General features: G+C 42.8%; 1 protein-coding gene across 1 annotated transcript; it reads right to left on the reverse strand.

The window, feature by feature from the left end:
• Nucleotides 1-879: 879 nt before the first annotated feature.
• On the reverse strand, nt 880-21,118 carry LOC119727640 (golgin subfamily A member 3-like). The gene is made up of 15 exons (XM_038199620.1): nt 20,072-21,118; nt 18,376-18,516; nt 15,201-15,317; nt 14,409-14,572; nt 11,386-13,761; nt 10,170-11,258; nt 9,127-9,220; nt 8,189-8,403; nt 7,240-7,383; nt 5,649-5,783; nt 4,810-4,926; nt 4,010-4,135; nt 2,349-2,542; nt 1,871-1,984; nt 880-1,182 (listed from the first exon to the last, which is right to left on the reverse strand). The coding sequence occupies exons 1-15, from the start codon at nt 21,078-21,080 to the stop codon at nt 945-947; spliced, it is 6,273 nt and encodes a 2,090-aa protein (XP_038055548.1). The 5' UTR covers nt 21,081-21,118; the 3' UTR covers nt 880-944.
• Between the last annotated feature and the right edge of the window lie 928 nt (nt 21,119-22,046).

The raw sequence follows: 22,046 nt of genomic DNA on the forward strand, positions 1-22,046 counted from the left end.
CTCCCACTTGCCCCTCTCCACCCAGGAGTATAAATGGGTACCGGCATTAGCTGGGGAGTAACCTGCGATGGACTAGCATCGCATCCAGGGGGAGTAGAAATATTCTCAGTCGTTTCATGCTACTGAAACCGGAGATAAACGCCGGCCTGATAAGCCACATTGGCTCGGGACAGACTTTACTACTTTAAACTTACAAACCAGAGCCTAGGTGCTACAGATATCAATTAAGAATTAAAAAGAATTCTTAAAAAATAAATAAATACAATGGATCAACCACTTATTTGACTTGTCGTGCGCGGCAAACCAATGTACTGGCACAAAATGGCCGCTGGTCAAGAAAACGCACTATTACGCTTAATGCCCAATGATCTGATTTCGTCTAATCAAGGCAATTAATTCTATAGTTGAAGAATTCATGAAATTAAAAAAAAAAAAGGTAAAATACATTAACTCCTGCAAATTAAGCAACTTGAACTGACTACAACTATGTTGGTATGAAATACACTATAAAAGTAACAAAACTAAAAAAAAAAAAAGTCTAAAAATGTTTTCACCTAAAATTGAATAAAAATGTCTTGTTAATACCCAAACATTTTCAAATGGAATTTTTTTTTTAATTTCATGTCAGTCTAATCTTTTTTTTCCTTTTAAATTTTTTTTATTAATGAAACAAAAGCACTGTGCCTCCAAGATGGCTCCAGAGGAAACAGTCTATCATTCATATGTGAAAGTTTGATCAAGTATTCTGGGCAACTATGACATTTGGCTTTACAGTTAACAAAAAAATAACAGACTTCTGGTGTTACATGTAGAAGTACATGTACACACCTTCTTGGTTATCTGAACTTAAAAACGAAACCAAAAAATGAAGAAAAAAAAATTAAAAAATATAAAAATAAAACTTACTGGCGGTAGTCGATTCACATAATGTCAGAGTTCAAAGGTTAAATGTCATAGACATTGGGCAAGCTGGAGAAGGTCATTGAGGCCGGAGTTGTCCGAGATGAGTTGTTTGTGGGCGTGGCTTGTGTCATTCTGGGTGTGGTCGCAGGTGTGGTCGAGGGTGTGGTCGAGGGCGTGGCTGGTGAGGAACGTCTTGAGGTGCCGGCGGGCGGGGTCGACGACTCGTCTATTGGGGTCATGCAGGACTTGCGCAGGTCGCGAACTTTGGACTCCACATCCCTGTGATACAAAAATGGTGTTGAAAGGTTTTAAGTGGTGCACACGTACCATCGAGTACTGCTACCCCTGACCATTGTGGCAATGACCCCTTTACCGAATTGTCACTCCTAAATGAAAGAATAACTTGGCTTACACTATGAACATCTTCATCCGTTTAAAATTCATTAAAAGTCCATTTCTCTGTGAAAAGAACTTTATAGAGATGTTTCACGGACATTTACATGGGGCTTATATAGGACTAATCCTGTAAGGGTATTTTCACAGTTTTTTAATGACCCTGGCTCAATGGATGGGCCTATTTGGAGACTATAGGCTCAGTGCGCCGTCAAAAGAGGGCACATTTTTACAACTTTTGAGAGCCCTTTGGTTAGGACTCAAGCGTTCTGTACTGGTTCAAGCACGGAGCAGGCACAACTTATTTATCCTGAATGTGCACAGAGCAAAGACATAGCATCTTTGCACGCAAGGGTCAGGCGTCGTCGGCGCGTGAATACGTTCAAATTTAACTTGCGATGGTCTCCCAGACTAATCCCAGCCCCCAATAACTTTGAATCATTCAAAATACAAAGTGGAGGGACTGGGAACCAGTCTAGGTCTCCCCCAACTCTCCTTTTCTGGCCATTGAAGGGGTACTTGTGCACAGAGCCCATACCCATGAAGTAATATAATGAATGGATTGTCAGCTTACTTCCATGCTTTGGAGGAGTTGTTGACTGCGGAGGTGTGTTCATCCATCTGTTGTTGTAGACCGCCCATCTGATCTTTCACCGACTGGAGGCAGCCTCGTAACGCAGAGAGGGGTCTGGATGGTGATTTACAGTGACAAATTATCTTAGGAAAAAATACCTCATGAAAAATTATCTTATGAATTTTATGAATGTTTGCCACACACTGGTTGACACATCAATGGTACAAAAACTACACTGCAGGTGAGGGTTCAAAGAAGAAAGAAGAAAGTACTCATGGAGCAATTGAGCATACCAGCTGCCGATAAGGATGATTAGCCTCCCAAATTATTAACTCAATTTCACTATTTTTGCGACATATTACACTTTTTTGTGGAGCAGGTCACATTTTCCCCTCCCATACTCCAAGGACTAGTGACCAACAAAATAAGCGTATCAACTCATTTATGCATGAGCATTGCCAGCCAGTCCCATACTTACTTGTTGCTGGCCGCGGTGATCCCGTCCTTGTCGTCACTACTCAGCAACGCCTCGACGTCCACGCTGATCTCCGGCACCATGATGTCATCCGGTACCATGGTAACGTCGCCGCTGGCAGCCAGCCCGGAGGCCGTCTTGGGGTTGGGCGTGGCACTCTTGTCCTTCTGTCGGGATCTCAACTTGGCCTTCAGAAGCTGGGGACAAGAAAACGTAAACACTGATGACGTACAAGCAAATAAAGGAAAACCTAGATGTAAATGCTGTAACGAACGTAGGGCTGTGCATTCATGGGTAGTACTGGAATCGGGCACCCGAGTGAAAAAAATACACGGGTACGTACCGGGTACCCGGGTACCAGTTAAAGAAACCCAGCCCCAAAATTTAAATCTCGGAAGTAATGTTTATATTGTTCATAAAGGTCCACACCATAATACTAGCACTTCAATGCATCCATACAGCAAAATACAAGTGTGTACAGTCAGCTCTATAGTTTTATGGTGTAAATTGTATTTTTTTCCCAAGATTCATAAACATGAATCTGTATTGTTTTTCCATATAGCCTGGTTTTCATTTTGAAAATTCCCCACAAATGACTTTAAAAACCTTCATTTTTTTGTTTCAGTATATGACAGTAAGACAATGATAACACATTAGGCACAGATGTTTTCAATAAGCAGAATTTGGGGGTTTACAATTTGAAGAGAAAAAGCCTAATCTGAAGAGTGTGTTCCTGAAGTGACATCACAGCAACAGCGCCCTCAGTTGTCAGGAAAAGCATGAAACAGTACACTTTGCAAAACAAATTACCAACAAGGGATGTCTCGTAGTTTTTAAACATTTCAAAGGAATGGATATTTGCTATAAATATGTTCCAGTGCAAAACTCATTTCATGAAGCCTTTAACCCTAACCCTGCTGAATCCAACAGGATCCAACTATGTCACATACCCGATGGAGCCTGTTGGATTGAGCAGTTAACCACTTGTGTACATTCCTCATGCAAAATGTTGGATTCAGCTGGCAACTGAACCAAATTGTAACGCCATGTTGGACTCTGTTGGATTCAGCAGACAACTGAAAATGAGGCACAGTGGATTGAGCAGGAAAGTCCAGTTGGACTCTGTTGGATTTAGCAGGGTAGTCCTGAGGAAGCGGGTTAGGGTTACGTAACAACACTACAGACTAATTGGGTGGCCTCAATCGAAGCCGTTACTGAGGTGGAACCATACTCATGTTCAGGTCATGTAGTCAAAAAAAAACCTTCCCAGCATTGAATAATGCCGGTACCCATTTAACACCTGGAATGAGAGGAGTAATTGAGGTAAAGTGCCTTACTCAAGGGCACAACATGCATGGCCACGGCGGGGCTCGAACCCACAACCTCACAATCATGAATCCTGTGCTCCACCGCTAGACCACACGTACCCACAATCTAGTTTCTAGTCATCGATGGTCAAAACTCCTGGCTAGCCGTTGTGCTTAATCACCGATGGAAATCATGCTCTGGTTCCAAATAGTCGATTAGAGCGGTCCAACCACCCTTGCGTCAAAATGATTACCAAAATGGGACACGTGCCTTGCTTTAAGAACACATATGACCAAGCATGGTTCCACCTCAAGTGATGACTTGTACTTGTCTTATCACTGGCTTAGTCTACTAACCTTGTTTTGTTGCAGCGTGGCCTTGAGAGCTGACTTGAACTGACTCAGCTTTCCTTGGTAAGCAAACTTCTCCTTCCGTGTGGCGGCAAGCTCCGCCTTCAACGCCTCCAGCTCCTTTCGTCCCATCTGAAATACAGAGCATATTTTTGTTTAAAAATGACAAAGACAACTGCAAAAGCTGTGACCCAAAAAGTTGATCGCAAGCTATGATTTTTTTTCAACTGTCAGTTTTTGTATACAACTCACAAAAACCGAATCCTTGTGTTTTCCATTAAATTTATTTGTGTAGGAATTTAAAGCATGAATCAATAATTTTTAGCATGAAGTTTTGATAAGGTATTTAGAGCATTGATATGCACAACTCCAGGCAATGCTTGGCCCCTAGAAGTATTTTGGAATCTTGATATTGTGACTTTGGGGTACTCTAATTTTCAGCGATTTTATTCCAAGTTGGACATTCTTCTTTGAGCTTATCCCACATCACAATTACAAATTAGTTGTATGCAATCTGTGTAAGGCTGCATCCAAATCAGGATCCAAATCTGAAGCTAGGTCTAGGTCTGCACCCATTGAAAATACGCGGGGACGCGCTGACAATAAACGTAGCCGTAGCTCTGGAAGCCCGTACTTTCGGATACGGATTAACTTACACGTGCTTTCGCATGAGCAAAACAATGCGTACACACGATTTATCCTTAAATGGCTCTGACGGGTTGGCTGCATGGTGTAAAATTATGTTTATGCATGATGTCCAGTTAAATTACGTTGTGTATCCAGCCATTACAATCATGACCATGTACCTGCATGGTAGCCTGGGCGTTGTCCATCTCTATCTTCTGTCGGTGCTCGGCCAGCTCCAGCTGCTCCTTCAAGGCTTGCGCTTCACGCCCTCGCTGCTCACTCTCCCATTCCAAGGCCTGCCGAGATTAGCACAATACACACACATTCTCGTCATCAGCATTCAAGAAATACGTAACTCGGGTTGGGTTTATCGACAGTGAATGCCTGTACGTGTTCTACATAACCCTCCGAGGACCCACACACAAAGGGAGAACAAAGGGAGAACTTTCAGTCCTCGGGAGTTGGGTCTTTTGTTCAAAACGGTCCTCTGTGGTAGGTTCGTGTGCTTAGTCTATGGGAGAGTGTTATATTACAGGGACAAAGGGAAACACAAGGCATTGTCCTCGGGAGTATAGTAAAACAAGAGTGTCTGCTTTCTTTTGGAAAATGCTGACACACTCTCTCTCTCTGTTGTATGTGTCATAAAGGGTAGAGAAATTGGAATGGATAAGCAGCCGATTTTCGCAAAACAGTGCGCAGCTTACGCCATGCATAGGACTTACGCTACAATTTTTGTTGCGCAGCTGCACAATAAGCTAACGATTGATTTCACAACAGTTGGCGTAGCTGCACAATGTTTTAAGTAATCTAAACACCTTGGCCAAGGATAATAACAGCCTTTTTCGACGGCTATTTGTGTGTGATTTTGTTCAGTCACAAAACAGTCATTGCATCACCTCCGCCCACCATTTTGGTAATAGTTTCGTCCGACTTTCTTCAGAATCGTGCGGCAACTCTAAAAATTCTGTCACAGGTAAAATAGCAGTTGGAAATAATTGCATCTCTGATCATTCCTTGCCTTGATTTGCTCGGCTACTACAGGATCCCTAGAGTGTTTCTCTAGGAGTTGTCGCTTCAATTGCCCTAGTTGACCTTTGGCCTCCTCCAGCTGACCTCTGACCTCATCCGTCTCAGCCTTTAGTTCCTCCTCCGACTATTTGCATTGAAATAAAAACATAGATAGTATTAATTTCAAGCTTGACTGAGAGACAGACACAACATACACTGGAAAGCCACTGCGGCAGTGCGCCAAGCACCCATTTGACGACAAAATGCCTTTATGTGCATTCAGATTAAAAGTAGTATTTTCCTAACAATTCCCATCCAGTCGAACTCCAACACCAGGGTTTGTTGGAATCTGTTAGAGTGAGTACTGCACTAGTAAACTGATTATGCTATACATTGGGTCAGGCGTACCACCAATAATCAGAGGGCAACACTTTTTGTGTACAGTTTATCATATCGTGTTGGAATTTTTAGGAGTAAAAAAGGTTCCCAGTAAATCACTCTAGGGGGTTAGGGGTATAGTCCAATAAGTCTGTAGAAATCAGTTCCCAAAAAAAGGGAAATGCTCTGTAGTTGTGAGATCTTAAAAGGAACAAGGGAACCAAAAGCATGCATGCCGTGTCTCATACGCTAGAGTTCTTGTTATAAAGGGCCCATGCAATGTAATTTTTTTAATGCAATCAATGAAAATGCACCTTTGCGTCCCATTTAACCTTATTTTCAATTATTGTTTTGCCGCTTTCAAGGGTATATTGGTGCTTTTTTTATTTTTGTGGTAATGCAAATATCAATATTCATGAGCAAAAGTGTAGTGTCATTTCAGGCAGAAACCTCAATGTCTGGCCCAATTTTTGATATTTTGGTGTCATAAATTTTCTTTTCTGTGGTGATTTATTGTAGTGTCAGTACATGGCAGTAAGCCAGTGAGCAAACGTTTCTCACAAATGTTTTCAATGAGCACATTTTTGGGTTCACAAATTGAACAGGAAACCCCTTATCTGAACAGTGTCTTCCTGAAATGACATCATAGCAACAGCGCCCTCAGATGTCCGAAAAAGCATGGACAATTGCCAATGTTTGAAGAAATGCACTTTTCAACAAAATAAATCAAAAAGGGGATGTCAAATAGTTTCCATACATTTAAGAGGAGTAGAAAGTTGCACAAAATATGTTCCTATGAAAAATTCACCCGTTAATAATGGTCACCTGAATACTCCAATTAAAATAATGTAAAAAGGTCTCTTTGCAGTTCTTTGAGCACGACACAGTGCTATTGTGTTGACCATATAGAGGTGCGTGTGGACAAACTGGTTTTTGACCATCTTTCGTTAAACCATCACCATTTCTTAATTTAGGTTGTATTTTTTGCAATCCATTTTCACGATATACCACAAAGATACTGCAGTTCAGGAATATCTTAAAACAATTTTACCATGTCTCCCCGAGTCCAAGAAATCTTCATCTGAAAAAGTGTAAACTTTTTTGGGCCACTCATTGATTTCCTGATGCCGTGACTAAAGCTCGCTCGAATCACGTTTTACTGAATGAAGCTATAAACCTGAGTACTTCAACTGCGTTCCTACAGCACTAACTATATATCTCACCTGGATGCTCCGATTCAGTTCTTGCTGGACTGCCTGTAGCTCCTCAGCCTGTTTGTCTTGTAGTGTTCTTGTTTCTTCCAGTACTGCCCCTTGGTCCTGGATGTCGCGCTGTAGTCTACCAATCTCTGCCCTCCCTGATGCAACCTGAAATATTTAATCCAACAAATCTCATCATAAAGTTTTAACAAAGGGTTGTACTCTTTACTGACTTTATCTAAGGATTGTATTGCTATCATTGATAATTATCCGTTGTGAACAATGCCTACTTCTACCAATCTTTGGTTAAAATATATAAATTTCCCATAAAAAGCAACTGTTTTCCAAGGGCGGATCTGGAACAAAATTTTTTTGGGGGGGGCCAAATTTTTTTTTTTGTAGATGCTCTGTGGTGCGATCTGAGGCAATTTCTGACCACTTGAACAAAATTTGGGGAGGGGGGCCAAATTTTTTTTGTTTTTGTTTTGTAGATGCTCTGTGGTGCGATCTGAGGCAATTTCTGACCACTTTAACAAAATTTGTTTTTGAGAAAAAGATGGTGGTATACACAGTGCCTGCCTGTATTGCGACGTCACTTAAAAAAAAACCAATTGGGTTCGTTTTGGGAAGGGCTCATGGCCCCTGTTTCCCCCCCCCCCCCGATCCGCCCTTGCCGTTTTCTACTTGTTTCTTCCCCCCAGACAAGGAACCCTACTTTTGATTTGTCTACGTTCGCTTCCTTCCCCAACACAAGCAACTTACTTCCGACGTTTTGTTTTCTTCTTTACTGAAGACGAGTAAAACTTTTACTGAAGTTTCCTTGGACAAGTAACCCTGCTTTTGACTTCTCGGCTTGAAACTTTCCCTGTGGTAAACCCTGCGTCTCATGTTCCTTGCTTGCTTCTTTTCCAAAAGACAGGCCTAACCTGCTTCTTAGCTCTGCGCTTGATCCTTTCAGAAGGCAAGTCTTTACCTGCTTTTGAAGATCTTTACCGGCTCCCTTCTCTCTCTTGAGTGCCTGGCTTTCCTCCCGCAGCTTGGCCTTGAGTCGGTCCACCTCGGCCGCATTCTCCTGGCTGTTGGAGGTCATCTGGGCAGCCATCTCAGCCAGCGTTGTCTCCCGGCGACCCAGGGCTGCCTCCAGGAGGTTGGCGTGCTGCTTCAGGGCTGAGTGACTCTGCTGGACACCTGCGAAGGAGATCATGAAGCAGATTGTCCAAATCAATATTCTAGATATGGGGAATGTGCAATGTTTCAAAAGAGGATCCGTGATAGCTCAGGGGATAACAAGTCTTTGACCAGGGACCAATTTCATAAAGCTGTTGAGCAGAAAATATTGCTGAGTAGAAAATATATGTACTTTATAAAAATCAGCAGAGAACCAGTCAAAAGTATTTAAGGGAACATACAAAATTTGCAAACATCAACAATCGCAACTACCATATTTTATTATGAAATACCTTTCTGGACTGTTAGTGAATGACAGTCTAAAGCATCCTGTAACATCATGGCACCTGGTTTGCTGACATTTTTATGGTGGCTGGTATGGTGTTTTATAGTGTGCTGGTATATTTGTATCAATTTCCAACGCTGGTCGGCCGACCAGCGTTGGAAAAAAAACCTGGCTTTTTCAAATACTGCCCGCAATTTACCATATTTAGTCAGTCTCAATTTTGTTTGCACACCAGCAAAATGCGTGTTGATACCATAAAATGCCCAGATGTCTTTGCAATAAAACAATAGTAAAGTCATCCGGGTACTCTTTCGAAAGTATGCAATAATCTTATTCAATTTTACCACTTGGAAACCTACTTTAATTTATAAAACTCAATACTGTGACCAAATGATATGGTCTAGACAGAAAATGATATCACTTTCATCAGCAAAGTTTGCTATTTTCTTTACACCCACCTGCCAGCCTTCCTCTTTCCCTTTCAAGGTCAAGAGCCATCCTGCGATTGGCATCGTCGTTTCTCTGTTGTTGCTCACACAAAGCCTTCAGAGCCTGGAATGGGGCAAATGTCATTAAATGAATCGTCAATCAAAATATTTCTGCACTATTTTAAGGTTTACCTTTCTTTCTGTGAAAATTTACTGGAGCACTATCAGGTTAAATGGAAGATACAACGTTCGCAAACATCAGACCATGAAATGATAAAAATTATCACGAAATACATTACTGGATTGTTAGGGAATGACAGTCTAAAGCATCCTGTAAAATCGTGGCTCCTGGTATGCTGACATTTTCAAGAAAAATTGTACTTTTCAAACACTGGTTGGCCGACCACATTTGAGAAAACTGGCTTTTTCCTTGTCATATTTAGTTATTCCGCATTTTCTTTGCAATTGATTACACACCTGTGAAGGGGTACAAGCCTGCGAGACTGATTACATGACCTTACAATTCCCCAAAGTCTATAAATTGCTCCGTTTCATCTTAATTAAGGTCAGGAAACCAGATTACAAGAACATGATTGTTTTTTTGGTTTTTCCAGCATCAACAAGCCCAAAACGTGAAACAAGTCAGTTTAACAATATTTGCTATAACATACTAATCCTCCAAATCCATTTATTTCTGAAAATTGCAGCAAAAGCAAATGTTGTTCATTCCCTTTAATACACAAACGTTGTTAAAAAATGCATGCAGTTAGAGAGAGACTTCAAAAAGTGTTTCATAATAGTGACTTGCCACATGTCTGCCTTAAATTCCATTTTCAACAAACACAAAAACAGAAGTGCAAGGGACCGATCCAGTAAGCAGATTGCTATAATTTGATGCTGACCCTCCACAAATGGACCAATCCAGTAAGCACCGCCCCATGGTATTCTGACCAATCACAGCCGTGATTTATGTCCGACATGCGTGCGGCATTGGAGAGGAGCACATGTTAATTTGCCCACGTGCGCAGTGGGAGGGGCTTACTGGATCGGTCCATTCACAGACAACATTGTACCTGAAGTTGGTTTTCCAGCTCTGCCACCTTCTCTTTGTATGCTGCCGTTTCCTCCTCCATGTGTTGTTTCAGCCCTTCAAGCTGCCTCATCAGGTCATCTCTTTCTCGCAGCGCAGCTGAAAGATCTTTTTTGGCAGCTTCCAGCTGACTGGCAAGTCTATTTTGCAACTCTAAGTTGCTGGCTGCTTCATCCCGACGTAGTGATTGGAGGTCTGCCTCAGCAACTTCTTTGGCATCCATGGCTTCCTTCAGCTTCTTGGTCAAGGCACTTGCAGCAGACTCATAGACGCGCTGCTTCTCCTTCAACTCCTTCTGGGTGGCAGCCAGGTCGGATCCAAGACGCAATGCCTTCGCCCGTTCATCGGCCAGCTCCCTGTGAGACAAACTCTGCGTCTCGGCCAGCTTTTGTTTTAGCTTGGCGTTCTCGTCGAGGAGGTTGGAGAAGCGCTGCTGCTCATCGGCCATCATCTCCAGCTGACCCTCCAGGTGGGCATTCTCCGTCATCGCTGACTCCAGTTGGGTCTCCAGCTCTTTCAGCTCATCCCGGCTCTCAGAGAGCTCCTCCTGGAGGCCAGCCCTGACAGCTTGGGACTTCTGGTTGGCCTTCTTGGAGGATTCCAGGTGCTGACTCAGCAATGCAACTTCGTCTTCCAAGGCTTTCTTGACTCTGCTCAGCTCCGCAAGAACGTCCTCCTTGCTGCTCATGTCTTCCTGGTAGTTGTCCATGCTCTGCTGATTGTACTTCAGCTGCTCCTCAGCATCTCTCAGGTACATTTGGAGCTCCTCCTTGTCCCGCAGTGAGGACTCCATCTGAGCATCCTTCTGGCTCAAATCCTGCTTCATCTGTTTGAAACCGTTCTCCACCTTTCCCATGTCTTGCCTCAGGTTTTGGAGGGCCTCGTCGAAGGCCCTCTTCTCCTGGTTGGCTTTTGCCAGGGCAGCTTCCAGGGCAGCCTTCTCAGCCCGGTGGTTCTGCAAAGACTCCTGTTGTTCCAATGCATTGCTTTGGAGTTCATGCACTTTTGCCTCAGCGTCAATACACTTTTCTTGAAGCGCCTCTAACTCCTTATCTCGAGAAAGGAGTGACTCCTTTTAAAATAAAAGAGTAAAATATAAAGCTCAGTTGACAAAAATTAATACTTAACTTAATACACATGTCATTGGTACTCATTTTTTGAAATTTAAATTTTTGTTGAAATTGGATTTCATTTCTTACCTGCACCAGAGCAAGTCTCTTGACCAATTCTTTCTTTTCAGCATCAAGATTATGAACATCGGCTTGTTTATCTGCCAACTCCTTTTGAGTCCTATCCAACTGTCTTTCCAGCTCAACGCAGTTTGCGATCAAGTTAGAAAGTTTGGTCCTCTCTTCATTCATTTGGTCCATTCTGGAGGCAACGGCTTCCTGAACAGCCACTTTCTCCTTTTGGAGGTCTTGGAAGGCAGCCTCGCGAGCCAGGAAGTCTGCCTCAATGGTCTCCAGGTGCTTGGCAATCAGCTCTTTCTCCTTGAGTGCCTGCTGCTGCGTCTCAGATAGTTGGTGCTGGAGCTGTGCCTTCTCAGCTTTGAGGGTCTCCACGGCTGCCCCTTGCTTCTTGGTCTGAATCTGCGTCTCAGTGAGCTCCTTCTGGAGCTTATTACGCGTTTCTTGAGCTGTCTGCAACTGTTCTTGAAACCATTCCTTGGCACTAGTCAGTGATTCCACGTCTCCTTGCAGTGTCTTGAGTTCAGCCAAATGATGTGTCCGTTCTTGATGGGCCTTTTCAGCCTCCTTTTGCACGGCAGCAATCTTGGCTTTCAATGCAGCGATGGTGACTTCCTTTGTTTCCATGGCTTCTTTGACCTCTTCCATCTTGCCATTCAGCCTCTGACTGGTAGCTTCCGAGGCTTCCAGCTCCCTCTGTAAGGAGTCCAAATCTTCCTCTTTGTTCTCTAAGCTTGTCTGCAGTGTTGCCAGGGCTTGCTCCAGCTGGGCCTGATTTTGTTGGGCAGTAACCATGTCATTGCTCATTGCAGACAGCTGCTGTTGGGCTGTGTCGGCAGCAGAGGCATGTGCCTTGAGCTGAGCCTGGAGCGAGGCAACCTGGGTCTGCATCTCAGCTCTTTGCTGCAGAGCTGATTCTGTCTCTGCTGCCAGTGTCTCCAGCCGCCCCTCCAGGTTAGCCTTCTCACGTAACACACTATCTAGATCCGCTGGATCAACCGGTGTGACACCATACTGAGGACTTGTAGTTTTCAAAGACCCATAAACTGACGTAAGTGATGTCATGGGCATTTTGTGTAAGTCTCTCCGCCGGACATTGGTCACGGGTAGGCTGTTTCCCACATGATTGGATCTGGTGACTAAAGGCTTACTGGGTCTCTGGGAACTATCCCTAGGGATAATAGGGTGATGCTGGCTGGAAGTCTCTCTCAATGGTCTTGGAAGTGATGCTCGAATCCTAGAGTCCGTCTCATCATCAGAATCCACTTCTTTAGGCTGAGAGTTCATTAAGCGGTTATTAGGAGCATCTGGTGTTGTGACCTCTTGTCGTGGAACAGATTCATTACTTCCACGTCTGTACTTGACAGGTGTGGAGGCATGAACTGGTTCGAACTCGGCATGAAAGACCTCTCCAGCATTGCTTCCAGCCGGCACTAAGTCTATCCCAGAGTCGTGGCTTTCTGCAGCTGCCTGCTGCCCAATGCCTGCATATGGAGATTTACCGCGATCCGCAGCATTGTTCTGCAACGCTGCAGTGCCTGAGGATTCAGGGCTGGAAGGTGAGACACCCGAAAGGCTAGAGTCATATTGGGATTGGGGTTCTGCTTCCTGCTTCTTACCCCAATGGAAGAAAGATCCTAAAAAGGACTGTTTAGGTTTGTCTTCCTCGCTTACTCGAACTGATCCAATTTCAGGAGCTTGATGAGCATTTTCCAGCTGTGTGTGTGCTCCGGCGGTTTGATTGTCGTCACCACTGAGGTGTCTCTTTCCAAGGCTCTGAGGGTCTCTCGTAACAATGACCTCTGAGTTTGGTTCTATGCCTACCTCCTGGACCTGAAAGTGATCCTCGGCCGCCGTTACAGCCACAAAGCTCTGCGCAAGCTTGTTTGGCTTCGCGTCTAGTAATGGTTCACCACTCTTAGAAGCTATGGATGTCTTTATCTCAGCTGGGGAGGCATAGACTTGGTTGTCAACCTTCTTGGGGGTACCCCTTGATGCCTTGGTGTCCACGTTCTGGTGATTGGGTTTGTGAACGGCTACCATTCTCCCACCTCGGGAGGTCGTGATGGCTTGTACAGGGCTGCGGAACAGTACGCGCTCCTTGTTGCCTGTCTCAACAGGGGCAGGGCTGTGATCATTGAGGGAGGGCGGCAGCCCGAATCTCGCCCCCACAGCACTGCTGATGGCAAGTCCTGTGTTCTGTGCGACAAGGGAGCCAGGACGCACCCTTGCAGTAGCTGGTAAGGATTTTGTTTTTGTAGGTGCTCCTGGCGAGGAGGCGGTGGTGGGTCCAATGTTAGGATCTGTTTGGTTCAGGCTGTCCTCAGTGTCCGATGCCTGTCTTGGTGGGGTTGCTGGAAGGCGGGTTGGCATTTCATCCAGGTTGTCCTGAAAAAAAAAATCAAAAAAAAAAAAATCAAGTCATTTGAATATTGAATCAGATGTTAATGGTGCTGCTAAAGGATTAACTCAAATCCTCCCTAATCCTAATCCCTAACTATTTATAAATCCAATGGCCCATTCCGGGTATATTTACGAGGCATCAAGCACCATGAAATGAAGTAGTGACCAGGCTCTAGATCTTTTCTCAATCCTATACAATCTTCCAGAACCTCCCTTGTGGAATCTGAAGGAACTGGGAATGTATTAACCTTAACCCTGCTGAATCCAACAGGATCCAACTATGTCACATACCCGATGGATGGAGCCTGTTGGATTGAGCAGTTAACCCCTTGTGTACATTCCTCATGCAAAATGTTGGATTCAGCAGGCAACTGAACCGCATTATAACGCATTGTTGGACTCCGTTGGATTCAGCAGACAGTGAATTGAACAGGAAAGTCCGGTTGGACTCTGTTGGATTTTAGCAGGCTAGTCCTGAGGAAGTACTGGGGGTTACGGTGAGAATATACATGTAGTAAGATGAAAAATTCCTCTGGACAGCTGAGTTCCATTTTCCAGTTGTTACTGATTAAAGAAGTGTGTGCCAGATAATAGCTAGAAAAAAGTAAATATGTTTTTGGCTGTTTCCGTACCGTGTTAAAGGCCGGACTGCCATTGGGAAGTTGTTCAGGACCCTGGTTGGGTGGCTGCTGTTGCTGCTGCTTGTAGTGCTGCAGTCTCTGACGGTACTGCTTCTCAGCTACGGCAATTGCTGCTGCTATTTCTTCCATCGATGCTGGCTTCGTTGGGCTCGAACCTGAATATGGCAGTTTTAAAATGTGCAAAGCAAATCAGAAATTTGTACGTGTACATGTTTTCATAGCAAATATCTGTATGATATCGGTGAAAATTTACAAGTACATGTATGTAATCCTAAAGTTTTTTGTTGAAAGTGGCATCACAAAAGTAACAGTGATTTTGTTAACATCAACTGTAGACAGTTAAATGTGACATATAAGCACTTTACTAAATGTTTCCTGAAATATCCATACGCTACAGTGCTTGGTGGTTTGGGCGGTACCAGGAGTACTAAGCAGGGCGGTTTGGGGCAGTACAGAACAAAATTTTAATGTATAACCATTTTTAAAGTCATTATTATAAATTAAACTGGGATTCAGCCTTTTGGAAGTGAAAGTTTGATACAATAAACCATGAATAATGATAATAATGATAGACTAATAATGATAATAATAATAAAGGACTGTTTACAACGTGTATTTTTGAAAGATTTTAAAAGGACCTCAAAATCAGCTTGCTATAATTTAGTGCTGACCCTCCACAAATTACCAGATCTTGTAATAATAATGACTCAAAAACAACAAGCAACAGGACTTCTCCTCCTCATGAACATGAACAGAGCTGATTTGTAAAACTTGGCCATTTACCAATAACAGAGCGTTGTAAGGCCAAGGCATCGGCCGTGGATGAGAGGCTGGACAAGGAGGTCAACGTGACTCCACTTGGCTGCTGGTGCTCACCTCCAGGGACACCTGACTTACTTTCTGCAAATTGAAATATTGGCAAAACTAAATGTACAATAAACAAGGTGGTTCTAGAACTACGCGTCTCACATTGGTGTTGCATCTTTGAATCAAGTTTCGTTCCACATGGGCTTTAACTTTTCAAATGAGACCAATTTTACATTGTCAGCCTGTTTTACAATTTGACCTCAGATTACCTTGACCTCGGTACGTGACCTTTATCATCATGATCATATGAAGGTTACCATGTTGCATCTGGGTCATTCCATGTCAGACCAACGCACTTTTTTACCTCATGTCTTCCGATTTTGATAAAAATTGCTGTGCTTGTAGGTCCTGATGAGCAATGAATGCACACCAATTTTTAGCCCGATCCGACCTACCATGTGGTCAGGGCAGAAACCACAAAAAAATGACATTTTTAGAGTAAAATACCACCCTTTTGGTATAAATATGTCAAAACTATGGCAATTTTCATCGAATATATGTGAATTTGGTATTAAAATAATGAGGATTGCATGCTCAAAGCACTTCTTTTGTCAAAATTAAATTTTGTGAAAAGTAGGTCACATGACCTTTCATATGCTATCGTGACCTTTGACCCATTTTTTGTAATAATGTATCATTCCGAAAATCAACGAAATAAAAATAACTTGCTAGAGCATGTCTTCCTCTATCAAAATCTACTAAAAATCAGTTGGGGTCTTCAAAATTTACAACTTTATGACTATTTTTGTACAGTTGGTAGGTTACAAATGAGTCAATTTATAGACTTTACATAAGAAATACACCAACACAACTTACTATTCTGTTTCTAAAGTTTCTAAAATATATCTTGGTTTGTGAATTTCTCATTCTGAGGGCTGATGAGGTCTAACCAGACTCATAGTGTAAATTATCAGCAGTGGCGCACCCAGGATTTGGCTTTTGGTGGGGGGGGCGTCATAAATTTTTTTTGGTTCAAATTTCTGTAAAAATAACACAACATATGTACACGTACATTTTTAATATCTGGGGTGCAATATAGCTGTGCAATATTATATAAAATCACACAGTTGTTGCTATAGATGGACTAATCAGGGTCTAGGATTCAAGTTTGCTTGAAGATAATACTTAATATTACAATCAAAGTAACCTTTACTTATTCATCACTGTGCTTCTTGAACTTTAATGACTCTCACAGACTTGGCATTTTGTTCCTTTGAGATGAATTTCACCTGGACGTGAGTCCGCTGTACTGGGTGAAGGCCTGGTTACTGTTAGTGGTTAGCACACTTCCGAGTCCAAATATTCTGATTAGACAGTTTCTTTGGAATCAGAAGGTAGAATTTTGTTTTTCCTGGCTTTGTACTTTATACATAAAAATCTAGATAAATTTTATTAACTTAAGAAACAGAATAGTAAGTTGTGTTGGTGTATTTCTTATGTAAAGTCTATAAATTGACTCATTTGTAACCTACCAACTGTACAAAAATAGTCATAAAGTTATAAATTTTGAAGACCCCAACTGATTTTTAGTAGATTCTGATAGAGGAAGACATGCTCTAGCAAGTTATTTTTATTTCGTTGATTTTCGGAATGATACATTATTACAAAAATTGGGTCAAAGGTCACAATAGCATATTAAAGGTACGTGACCTACTTTTCACAAAATTTAATTTTGACAAAAGAAGTGATTTGAGCATGCAATCCTCATTATTTTAATACCAAATTCACATATATTCGATGAAAATTGCAATAGTTTCGACATATTTATACCAAAAGGGTGGTATTTTACTCTAAAAATTCCATTTTTTTGTGGCTTCTGCCCTGACCACATGGTAGGTCGGATCGGGCTAAAAATTGGTGTGCATTCATTGCTCATTAGGACCTACAAGCACAGCAATTTTTATTAAAATCGGAAGACATGAGGTAAAAAAGTGCGTTGGTCTGACATGGAATGACCCATCTATGACCCAAATTTGGTTTCAATTGGGCTTCAACTTTTCAAATGAGACCCATTTTTTGAAACTTTAACGAAAACACCACATACATTGTACATGTTGTACATATACGTAAAGACATACATTGTAGTGATTGCATGGTCTCTTTCCTGAACTTTATTCAGGCAAGACAAAAATAATAGCAATGCCGTCTTCGGGTCATCTACATGTACAACTCCATCCGGTTTGTTAGTGTGACGTCATCTCAATTCAATCATGCGTACTTCACATAGCATGAATGGAACCGGAAGTTAACGCAACTCGAATGTTTATCCAATGGGCGCGAGTAATCAGTGGCACTAACGAACCGGATAGCATTATTTGCAATTCTTCTCAAACATTGCCATTCTGGTGCTCTACCAACTGAGATAACCCATGGTAACATGGCATATACAGGTTTAGGGCCTTCTGACTAGCCCCCATTGAACAAAGACATTGACAAAATGGGCCACCGCCAACTAAGCTTAGGGCTGGCTAGCTCAGTTGGTAGAGCACCGGAACGGTAATCCGGAGGTCACTGGTTCAAGCCTCAATCAAGTCAATTTTCTTTTTTCAACTTCATAATTAAAAAAAAAATGGGTTTTGATAAAAGAAATACATAGTCCATCTCAAAGGCACACCACTCTAATGAAAGGTCTTGTTGTCCCCTTTAATTTGAGACCACATTTGACGGTGTGATGCCTGTAGTTCTGAAGATCTTAGATTTTCCACTTTTAACTCCAACTCCCTACTGTCTTTTACTAAGTGCTGGACCAAGTCCGCCAAAATCCATCAACCACTGCTTCCAATGCATGCTTTGCTTTAGGCCTCCAGGCCCAAATCCATCATACTCCATCAATATTTAGTCAAACCAGGCCTGCAGGACCAAGTCCCCCAAAATCCACCAAAATGGGGGGATGGATTTTGAAGGAGTTCTGGAGGTTAGGGTTAGCTTCCATAAAAATGAGGTCAAGTATAAATTCAGCATAGGATTTTATCTGTGAAAGCACCAAGTATTTTGTACTTGATGAGGGTCAACTGAAAATCTGAACAGTCAAATTTCTTCCAAGGTTTACCTGGCAGCAAAAATTCTAAACAAGGTTTTCATGTGTGCGTACCATTTACATGTATATCACCCTCCATTTCCATATGAGGAATATCGGCTGGTGTTCCAGAAACCATGGCCTCTAATGGTGGCACTCCATCTTGGTAGTGAACGAAAGTTGGGTGACTGTCTCCCATGGTGTCAGATGGCTTATCTAACAAGGAAGAAGGAAAACGTGGGTTTATTCATGCGGGAAAAGAAAGCAATTGATACGGGAAATAAGTATACATGTACTATTTAAATATGATCAATGTATGGACTTCTACATGTAGATAGCACTTTGCAGCCTATGCAAGAGAGCCTGTAGTCTGGGTATCAGACCAGTGGCGCACCCATAAAGGGGTGGGTGTTTTTTGGGGTTTTTTTGGTAATTTTTTTGATATTAATTTCCATGATTTGCCCTTGGTGATATGTATGTGGCCTATTTTTGACGTCAAATAGTCCCCCCCCCAAAAAAAAATAAAAAAAATAAAAAAATAACTACATTTTGGGCAACATTTTTTGAAAAAAAATTCAAACTTATAAAAAATTTGAAAAACAAAATTGTGAGCCCCCCCCCCAGCCAAATCCTGGGTGCGCCACCACATCAGACATTCATGTGTACAGAGGCGGCCACACAACGAATGTCTGATATATCCTTGCATGCTAATTTTATGCGACCAACGCACCAACCAATCGGGTCAACTTTAGAAATTGTGACGTCTTTCGATCAGAAAGGTGAACTAAGCTGTTGATTGGTCAATTTGGCTACCATGTACCATGAGTACCTGACTGCTATTGTCAGAAACCGGTTCCAGATTACGGAATCAGGTACCCGTAGCCAACTTGACAAATTACTTTGTAATTTCTCATAAAATGTAAAAGAAAGGTTTTGAATGTCATTTGAGGGGAATTTAAAAATGAAAACCAGGCTACATGGAAAACAAAACATAGGACATATTTCACGTTTATGACGCTCATTAAAGTTGCAGTTTAGGCCAAAAAAAAAATAAGTCGGTCTCTGGTCAGCGCGCGCGTCGATTTTAATCATGCGCGTCTATCTTTTTTTTTCCAAAATGTTCCGCGGTAGCTCCAACAGCGCCCTCTATTGCCACACCTCCTCAATTTTTTTTACCAAAGAGCACCAAGGAATGGGAAATTGCACCAAGGCAAATGATCGAAAGCACCAAGGCAAATTATGGAGGACACCAATGTACATGAGGACACCAAAAAAGCAAAATAGTACCCCACCTTGTCTGTCCAATCCAAGCTTGAAGGAAAAAAAAAGAAGCCACGTCGCCGCGTCAATTCCGGAACTTTGGTCTGACCAGAGACCGAATATTTTTTTTTTTGGCCTTACAATCGGGTACTTTTTCCCATATTATTCGTAAATGCGCACCTTATCTATATCCATCGTGCCACATTTCAGGTTTACTCGTCAAAATAACACCTGTTTTTGCCTGGCATTCAAGAGTCGGGCTCGATTATTTCAAATATTAGAATGAAGTTCAATGTTTGAAACAATCAGTCCTCAGTGACATCATCTGACCGATTGACTTTTGCAGTCATTTGACTCCAAAGTCCAGTCAGTTGAGAGTAAGTCCATTACGTTCGCCTTGTATCTGAAAATGAATTGTAATTGGGTCAACTTGAGTTGCTCTTAAGTACATTTTGGCACGATGCCACTTTGGAGAACCACTCTGAAATTGTACACTGGCCGTCTAATTTACCTTGACTTGTGCTACTTTTTGAAGGACGGCTGCCTGACAGCAACCCAGCGATAGGAACAAACTCTGTGGCCTTCTCAGAATAGATCTCCACCACCAATCTTCGCAGTTCCTTCTCTAAACCACTTTCCAAATGTTGTGCCTTCTCGGGTGCTTTGCTCTGCCAATTGGGGACTTTTGGCTGACGGCTGTGCTGTCTGGATGGTGGTTTGTGTACGTGTAAGCCGCTGTTTAGGCAAGGTTGTGGCTGTGGCTCACTGGTACTGTCATCCAGAGAGAGGAAGGTCTCTCCGTCGGATTCGACACTGTTCAGGGTCAGGCGGAGTTGGCTGAAGTGGGCCGGGGAATCCGAGGGGCTTTCAAGGAGTAGATTCTCCGCGGTGCTGGGCAGACTATCAAAATATTCACCCTCGCTAAAGTTGTGGGATGTGTTCCTGCTGTAGACGGGGTTGGTGTGATCAAAACCTGAGGAAAAGAGCGGTTGGGAACCAGTGTCCTGCTGCGGCACGAGTATCCGCAGATACCGGGCGGAGTTTCTGTCCCCCTGGACGAGAGGGTCGGACGAGTTCAGGCGCAGTGGAGCTGTCGGTCGCACAGGGGAAGTCAACGTATCAGGCGACGATGGAACAGAAGCTGATGAGAACAGGTCAAACTGGTGCTGAGTTTCAAGAGGAACTTGTACTCTACTTAGAGGAGCGTTTCCTCCGACGCCAATATCACTGTCGACGTCTCTCACTGGCACTTCCCGAATGTTACCAACTTCGCCACTCTCTACGACGGATACCTCTTGGTAATCCTGTCTTGAGGTGTCTGCAGGCAAACTGATTTCAGAGAGTCCAGCAAGCTCTCTCAAAGTCTCCTCGCTCCTGTTGGTCCGGTCGCTCACCGACTCCGGCAGCTGTATGTCCGAGTCGTAGGCCACCAGGACATCAAAGGATCCGCCTGGGTTCTCCCTCGGTTGTCCCCTCCACTGGATTGCTTCTCTCAGACTGGATGAGTCGGGCTCATCCATCGAAATGACACATGCTCGGCTGAGATTCTGTAAGCCAGCCCACTGTGGTCAGGAGAAACAAGAAAATAGTTTTGTGAGCAGTAATCCAGAAGTACAACTACAACTTACAAACGCACAAGTTTAAACATTTTCTTGAGTGTACATGTAGATGCTATTTTATCTTGGAAATGTTCTGACGTGGTGAGACAATTTATAATCTAGGAGGCAAGAATAACGAGAATGTTGACAAAATAGCCAAAGCAATTAATGAAAACAAAATGTGATCAACAAAATGTGCTGACTGTGAATTGGTCCTTTTAATTCTATTATATTTCAGAACAAATTTCTGGCATTTATTTGGAACGCCGCTATAACGATCATCGCGGGATCCACAGAAAGTGTTCATAACAATGATTGTTCGGTAGCGATTTTGAACCGCTGGTACCTTCTTTTGACCAATAGTGAACTGGCATTTCTCACATCCCACAGCCAATGTGGTTTTCCCTTCTATTCCTTGGGGAAAAAATAGGCATCTACATGTATCATTCTTCAACATTCGAACCAATGTAACTATGGGTCATTTGAACTTAGGGAATTAAAAGTGGCTCAAACAGCGTTTAATACAACTGGTAGATTTTTTGTTAATCTGTTGACTTTTTCAACAACAATGTTTGGTACGTTTTGTACATTAGAACCAGGAGCCAAGAATGACATTCGGTATAGCGGTGTTCGGTATAGCGGTGTTCAGTAAAGCGGTTTTCGGTATAGCGGCGTTCCACTGTTCATGTAACTAAACTATCTTCTCTCTAATTGAGGGGGGGGGGGGGGGGGAAGTCCCAATTTCAATTTCCTTAAAAAATATTTTCCTTGTACTTGCTATCACTGGTGTGAGGCGAAACAGGTCAACTTGTACGCAAGCCAACTCGGACGTCGGAATCAACTAAAAGTACGCAAGCAAGCCCCATAATACCATGCATGTATACAATG

The sequence above is a fragment of the Patiria miniata genome, unplaced genomic scaffold (genome assembly GCF_015706575.1).
Source record: "Patiria miniata isolate m_02_andy unplaced genomic scaffold, ASM1570657v1 HiC_scaffold_1, whole genome shotgun sequence".
NCBI lineage: Eukaryota > Metazoa > Echinodermata > Asteroidea > Valvatida > Asterinidae > Patiria > Patiria miniata.

Excerpts from the sequence above, each read along its gene's own strand:
- LOC119727640 (XM_038199620.1), bottom strand. The coding sequence starts at position 21,080 with ATGGATGAGCCCGACTCATCCAGTCTGAGAGAAGCAATCCAGTGGAGG. Across the intron at positions 9,221-10,169 it reads AGCTGGAAAACCAACTTCAG|GCTCTGAAGGCTTTGTGTGA; the intron begins GTACAATGTTGT and ends GCCCCATTCCAG. Across the intron at positions 8,404-9,126 it reads GGAAAGAGGAAGGCTGGCAG|GTGTCCAGCAGAGTCACTCA; the intron begins GTGGGTGTAAAG and ends TCTCCTTCGCAG.